Source organism: Ammodytes marinus, assembly GCF_949987685.1.
Source record: "Ammodytes marinus genome assembly, chromosome: 24".
In the NCBI taxonomy this organism is placed as follows: domain Eukaryota; kingdom Metazoa; phylum Chordata; class Actinopteri; order Uranoscopiformes; family Ammodytidae; genus Ammodytes; species Ammodytes marinus.
In genome coordinates this window covers 3,579,876-3,587,403 of record NC_137228.1, presented here as the reverse complement: position 1 = coordinate 3,587,403, position 7,528 = coordinate 3,579,876, and the positions used below count along the sequence as shown (strand labels likewise).

The window sequence follows — 7,528 nt, the reverse complement described above, 5'->3', positions numbered from 1 at the left end:
ATATTTTACAAACAGAAAAAAAATTGAATAAATAAATCGTATTTTAGTACTTTGCCAGACGTCATTTTGTTCTTATACAAGGTAAAAAATTCAGGTGTTCCAATGTCCGGGCCTTAAAACCTAAAAATGTCCCGCCCTTTATCTTGAACTGGGCAGTAAAAAACCATCTAATAAAACTTGATAAAAGCAGCGGAGGGCAAAAAAGCACACATTAAAGCTCTTGTTGTGCTAATTCAACGCCATGCTAATGTGTTTTATGTGTTTGGAGAAAGGGCTTTCAATACTAATAGGTGAGGCACCAGACAGCTCAATTTTGAACATTTGTAACCGTAGGCCTCCTCCATTATTAATGTGTATAAAAGGGAATGAAATGGCCTTGTGATGCCTTCAGGGGCGAGTTTATTTCCAAGCGCTAATTGAGGCTATCTTTATGTAGCGCAGATTGTTTTTTTTAGGGTTGGATAAATCAGCATTATCTCCCCTGAGCCCTGGCAGGTGACGCTGCTTAAATACAGCTGTTATATCATGATGTATTCTTTTTGTTATTCATATGTTACTTGATGCATTAATAACTTAAATAGACCACAGGGCCAGTGTTAAATTAATGTCTTGGGACCGTGCCAGGGAGGTGTATATTCCGCAAGCAACAGTTTTAGTGTTACATTGGAATATTGTTGTAGGATGTTGTTTGGTTTTAAAAAGGTATGAGTCAGCGATTCTGGAGAACACTTGTTGTTGATTTTGACAACAAGCTTTTTTGTCAAAAATCAGTGAATATCTCCTCATGATTTTGCTACCTGTGTGTGAGCTGAAAGAAGAAAAAAAGAAAAAAGTTCAGTGTTAATACACAGCCTTGGCTCTGTAAATGGGCATGCTTTGTTAACATACACCTTTTTTTTTTTTTACATACCAGTTTACAGAGCCTAGGGTGTGTAGTATTAACACCAGATTTCATTTCAGCGCGCGCACGCACACACACACACACACACAGCATGGACAGGTAGCGATTTGTGAGGAGATAATCAGCGATTTTTACTATTTTAATTTTTCCTTTATTTTTCCTCGAAAGATCAATTGAGGGGGGACCCTCATTTACAATGATGTCGAACAGACATAAAACTACAAGCATTCTCCAGAATCACTGACTGCCCCTTTAATATACAAATGTGGAACAGATCAAGCGAGGTTTAATGTTGACTTCTGGCTAAAGGAAGTTTAGGTTGCTACTTCTTAAGGTTTGGAATAAGGAGATCGCCCCCTGCTTTGATATGTGGCTCATGGAGTTCTCTAGTACTTTATATATGGATAAAAACCCGTTCTGAGATTTCAGGAAAAGTAGAAACATTTAAACAGATATGGCAGCCTTTCCTGGACTGTATATAGCAGTGCTGAAGTGACCTTCATGACACCTTATTGACTTTTTATTTTTCTGCTTAACATACATTACCTTTAGTTCAAACAATGTCCTTAGAAACCCGTTAAGAGTAGTAGAGTACGCCTTGTTGGTTGTTTATTTTGTCTTTTGTTAGTGTGTTTTCAATTTTTAAGTTGTGTGTTTGTGTTCCTTAAAAAAAAAATTCAAAGAAAATGAAAAAAAAAAAAAAAAAAAAAAAAAAAGAGGTAATTAAAATTGACAAAAAAAAATAATAATAAAATAAAAAAAGCTCACCCAGCCAGTAGAGACTGTGGCGTGGCCGTGGGTCCGTTGAGCGTGTACACTCCCAGGCTGGAGATGCCGCTGGTGCCCATGGAGGCGGAGAGGCCAGCGCTGCGATCGCCGTAGCCCAGGGCCAGGCTCTGTGGTCGGGTGCAGTAGAAGGGAGTGGAGTGGGCGTCCCTGGGGAGTGCCTGGGCAAACAGTGCGCCATAGTTTCCAACCTGGAAAAAGAGTAGGAACCGAGGAGGCATTAAGAATAACTATATATATATAAAAAAAATAACACTGTTTTCACTGATGGTCTGGTTTGCTGTTACAGGTCATTTATGATCATGGGAGGAAATACTAGATGTAACCAACATTCATTTAAATGAAAGAGCTACGCACTATAGCTTTAAAATGTTTTTCATCACCTCCCAAACTTTTTCTCAGTTTCCTCTGTGTGTGTGTGTGTGTGTGTGTGTGTGTGTGTGTGTGTGTGTGTGTGTGTGTGTGTGTGTGTGTGTGTGTGTGTGTGTGTGTGTGTGTGTGTGTGTGTGTGTGTTGCACGATCCTCTGGGATGTAATCAAGACGAATTATGCAAAGCGCAGATTTACTGTAGTAGAAATCTGTTCTGTCATATAGAGAAGATATGCTGGATGGAAGCCTGGAGCTAAATATAAGATAACTTTATCAAATTTAGTGAATAGCTCCTCAAGATCCGCTACCTTTACTGTACTGTGTGTGTGTGTGTGTGTGTGTGTGTGTGTGTGTGTGTGTGTGTGTGTGTGTTCACTAAAAATCTGGAGTTTATACACAGCCTAGATTCTCTAAACGTGAATGTTGAGGGCTACTGTGTGTGTGTGTGTGTGAGTGAGTGAGTGAGTGAGTGAGTGAGTGAGTGAGTGAGTGAGTGAGTGAGTGAGTGAGTGAGTGAGTGAGTGAGTGAGTGAGTGAGTGAGTGAGTGAGTGAGTGAGTGAGTGAGTGAGTGAGTGAGTGAGTGAGTGAGTGAGTGAGTGAGTGAGTGAGTGAGTGAGTGAGTGAGTGAGTGAGTGAGTGAGTGTGTGTGTGTGTGTGTGTGTGTGTGTGTGCGCCTCACCCTGCCTGACGGTTTGCGGGGGTCTTCAGAGAGGCTGAGCAGCAGGTAGAGAACAGACCAGCGGTGCTTCAGAACGCTCTGTCCAAACACCAGACAAAAGCAATATGGAATTTAATACACAAGAATTAATACATCAAAAAATTGGCCTTACTAGAAAGCTGTTCCATCCATAAATATGCTGTGTCCTGACTTAAATATGGGTTATTTGAATTTCACATTATAATTTGATCCCCCGTCTCCCCGCCCACATGTCAAAGTGTCCCTGGGCAAAGAGACACTGAACCCCAAATTGCTCCCGTTAGCTTGGCGGTAGCTGTTGCTGCTATCGGTGTATGAATGTGTGTGTGATTAGCGTGAATGTGTACAAAACAATGTAAAATCGCTTTGGGGTCAGGGAAAAGCACTATATAAGTGGAGTACCATTTACCATTTTGTAGTTCTAAATGAAATAAAAAAATTAATAAAAAACTCCAAATACCAACCTGTGTCTGGAGCTTCCTATGCAGCTCGGAGAACAGAGCAGCGTCGGCTTCTCTCCTCTGCTTCAGCACTGCAACACAATTAGACCCATCATCATCTCAGATCCATAAGTGTGATAAAACATAATAAAAACCATCAAAACAGACATTGGGAAGGATTTTTTACCTGCTCCGACATTGTAGGCGCATACACATTCACCCATCTGTCGCTCTGCACGTGCACCGGCAGTGAGACGGGTGCCGTTTTTGTAGCGTTCTCTCTTCTGATTGGTTATTAGTAGTGGGATCCCCGAAAAGTTATTTTGTCGATTACATGCAGAGCGAGCGACTGAGAGATCGGCTTTATGAAAAGCGCACACTACTGTATATAAGTGATCACTGTATGAATAAAGAGCGATTTAACACTTATATTAACATAAAGAAATCGCTTACTTCACCTTTAACCATAATAAAAAAAAACCTTGAGAAAGTTCACCTGAGGAGATGAATAAAACATGCTGTAGTGGACAGTAAGTGCTGCACTATTTCAGGTGTTGATCGTCTGCCTCAAAGCTTGGGTCGATGAATGCGTTTTTTTCCCCCCGCTAATGGTGCTACCTTGGCTATCAAAGTCCACAGGGATTTATGCTATTTATGGTGCTATAGAAGAAGTTTTTTTGGTGAAGTGAGTCCAATCTATACTGTTTTTTTTTGCTCCTTTACAATAAAACACCCGATATGGGCTGCTGGACAAATGGCTAGGGGAAAATGCAACATGGGCTGGGTTCCAAACGGCCTACTAACGACCTCCCCCCTACATACTCAACATGGTTAGACTTAAATACTGTCTACTTAGCGATCGATCGTGTATGCGTGGTTCGTCGGACGGTTTACACTGATAGTATACAGAAGCAATATTGGCTGTGTTCGGAAAGCCATACTAACGTCCTACTCATACTCATTTTGACTTCAGTTTGAGTATGTGACGGTTTGGGTATGCGAGAATTGCCCGGATGAGGACTAACTTCCGGGAAGATTTTGGGTATGGATCGATTGGATCATTTTCCTACTCAACCGCCCCACAATGCATTGCGTTGACAGTCGACAGTATGTAGTATATAGATGTTGAGTATGTAGGAGGGAGGACGGATGGCTTTCCGAACACATTGGGGGCGGTTGAGGAGGAAAAGTAACCTATCGATCCGTACACAAAATTTTCCCGGAAGTAAGTACTCATTCGGGCATTGCTCGCCTACACAACCACAACATACTCAAATTGACGTCAAAATAAGTATGGATATAAATAGGGCTTTTTCGCACACAGCCATGGTCTAAAATCTAGTGGTATATTGGCTAATGATGCTGCTACAATAATCCAGTAACCTATAGTATGAATGAGCTCTCTTAGTGGTACTTAGAAGTGCTTTACAGTACACTTACAGTCTTTCTTGATCTTCTCCGACACCAGGAACTCATCCCGTTCGATGGTGGGGGCGTAGTTACTACCGATGACCCGCACTGCATACTGGAACTGGTGGGCCACTTCGGCTGGAGAAATGACATGGGAATAGAAAGAAATGTATAAAAAGGGCCATGGCTAAATCAGCAGTGCTTTGAAGTATGGTAGATAATACTAGGGTCCGCTTTCATTAGCTTAAAGGCCTACTTCACTGGTTGGAATATGAAGGTGTATTGAACTCGGAGATCCTATTTAGTATAAATGTGCAAAAAAAATTGAAATTAAACATTTTTTTTAGAAATCGGTTCATCTTAGCCTGAGAAAAGGCAGAAAGAGTGTTTTATGGTCTCACTGTCTAACCCTACACTTTCCTTCTTGTGACATCACAGTAAGGGTTAGGATTAACAGGACAGCTGGGCCAAGGGAAGACTAAGGGAAGACTGAGGGAAGAAAAACCTCATTCATTATATTATAATAGTTATTTTATAATGATAGAACGCTGGTTCCGTATGGGTGAAGTATTCCTTTAAGAAACTTTTAAATTAAGCCAATAAGAATGATATTTAAGACCTATTATACAAAAACTAAAACTAGGAAAGTACATAGTCAAGACAGTTTAGTACAAATTAAGGACGTATTACTTACTACACCACCTTTCACCCTATTCCTTTAGCCACTACAAGCTGTAAATATACAGTTTATAAAAACAAATGTAATAACAAGAGTATGACCCCCTCTATCTACCTCCCTGAGACCTTCTTGGCTAAATACAGATGAAATAAACAAGGACATTGGTGTGAATTGGGTATTGATTTGCAATGAGTTGGACAAAAATGAGTGATGCTAACACTTTGGCGTTGATAAACAATAACAGATACTAATAGTTATGTCCACATTGCCAACTAGCAAAGCTTTTGTTTCTTTTGATCACGGGATTAAAGCTGAAATCATCCCCGGATCGTATTGATATTTCTCCTACATTTTGCCGCTATCTCTGATTGAACGTGCTTATCTTCATCTAGAGATGCTTGCACCCAGAGGCCGCCTGCTGCAGCTAGCAAGGCACACACACGTCCACTCCATAACTGTCCATACATTGAAATGGACTGCTTCAGAGCTAACGGGCTAGCGACCTCATAGCTAAAGTGAATAAGTATCCTATCTTTATCATATCGAAGCTCACTGTAGTACAGTAACTGGAAGCACCATAAAACCGTTAAGCGGTATGTGAAGTGTCTAGCCAAGACCATTGGCTGATACCTAGCGCCACAGTCACAAACACACACAAGCAGTGTAAAAACTTGAATTATTGTTAAAACGTGTACACCTCGGTGTGGAAATGATCAGCCGAATTCGGCAGTAGATGATAAAGATGTTAGTCAATGACGTAAAGTGTTGTCTGAAATATAAATACGTTATGCAAAGTGAAGAGAAACTACACAAGTGCGGAATTTATGAATGAGGTTCGCTACTAGCGCTATCTATGCATGCTAGCGGCAACTGATGTGTACCTTCACTTTTCCCAGTGATTCTGCAGCAAAGGCTCTGGAGAAGCACGTTCGGCGATTTCTGATCCAGTGTTGCCATTCTGTCGTGGCTAACGTTGCCTCCCCCTAAAAAAGCGAATAAATGACACTGAATGATATGAACGAACTCAAGTCTCCCACTCTACGAACAACGCCATTTTGACATGTCTAGTCAAGCTAGCGCGAGGCAGGAAGAATATGATGCAATTAACGCCTCACACCTGTCAAAGTAAAAGCATAGAATTTATCACGATGCTCAGAAAGGAATAAATGAATAAAAAATAAAAATAAATAACTGACCAAAGTAGAAAATAATTGATTGTGTCGTACAAGTTATTTGAGTCAAGGAGTAAGTTGGCACTCAATTTCTTGCTGACACATTACTACAAAAGAAACTGCAACCATTTATTTCTTAATTATGGCAATTATAGCCTACAACAGAAGAACTATACATCCACTATAATAAGAGGGATAATTGTCTATAATTTGTATTGACAATAGCCACAGGTATTTGGAATTGAATGGAGGATAGGCAATAGAAATAAAACTAAACATATTAAAATATGGCATGATATTTGGCTTCAACACAGTTCAAACGGGAAAACCTTGGCTGTAATAAATAAATAAATTGTATACTCAGAATTTCTACTTTAATGCCACTCAGAGCAAGCTGTATTGTTTTTACAGTTGTTGATGTTACTGTCTATATCCCCTTTTTTTCCTGACACAGATCTCCTGTAAAACCGTGAGACTGCAGTGTGTTATTCAAATGGGGATGCAGGTTTTGTGAGCCTCCTAATACTGCCCTTACTTAAACAACTAGCCTACTACTGTACAAAATAAGTATAAAAAAAATAATAAAAAATGCTACAAAAATGCTTGTGGTAAAATGACATTTAAACTTTATTAAAATAGTGCACCAAAAAGGACTTTCACAGATGCATTAGGCCATTAAATATTGATAGATTAGATTTAGATGTTTTAAAAACAAAATAACTGAATTACAAAGTCGTCCATTCTTCTAGCTCAATCTGTGTCTTCGTAACAATACTTTTATAGAGAAACAGTGGAAACTCGCTTTTTTTTTACGGATTTCATTTTGACACCCATACCCGGATATGGTTGATGTGATTGTTAGACATTTGACGCGAGTGTTTCAACCAGAACCCGCCGAAAAGCGTCTCCAGGAAACAGTGGCTGGACAAATGCATGAAAACATTTCCCCCCGGAAACAATGCACCATAGTTTTTTAGTTCTGACCCTTGGGACCTCACCAAACGGTAAACACTTACAAACTGATGGCTTAATAATAGCCATCTATTAGTTATAGAATAAAGGTGCCTATCTA

The 7,528-nt window shown here is 40.0% G+C and overlaps 1 protein-coding gene across 1 annotated transcript in view; it reads right to left on the bottom strand.

Moving 5' to 3' along the window:
* tubgcp3 (tubulin gamma complex component 3) overlaps positions 1 to 6,318 on the bottom strand; it is a 24,584-nt gene extending 18,266 nt beyond the window's left edge. Inside the window, exons 1-5 of the mRNA XM_080052597.1 lie at positions 6,166 to 6,318; positions 4,636 to 4,743; positions 3,220 to 3,287; positions 2,738 to 2,815; positions 1,670 to 1,878 (exon numbers count right to left, since the gene is read on the bottom strand). Coding sequence (XP_079908723.1) covers positions 1,670 to 1,878; positions 2,738 to 2,815; positions 3,220 to 3,287; positions 4,636 to 4,743; positions 6,166 to 6,241 — 539 coding nt within the window. The 5' untranslated portion in view covers positions 6,242 to 6,318. The remainder of the gene's footprint in view (positions 1 to 1,669; positions 1,879 to 2,737; positions 2,816 to 3,219; positions 3,288 to 4,635; positions 4,744 to 6,165) is intronic.
* Positions 6,319 to 7,528: the final 1,210 nt, after the last annotated feature.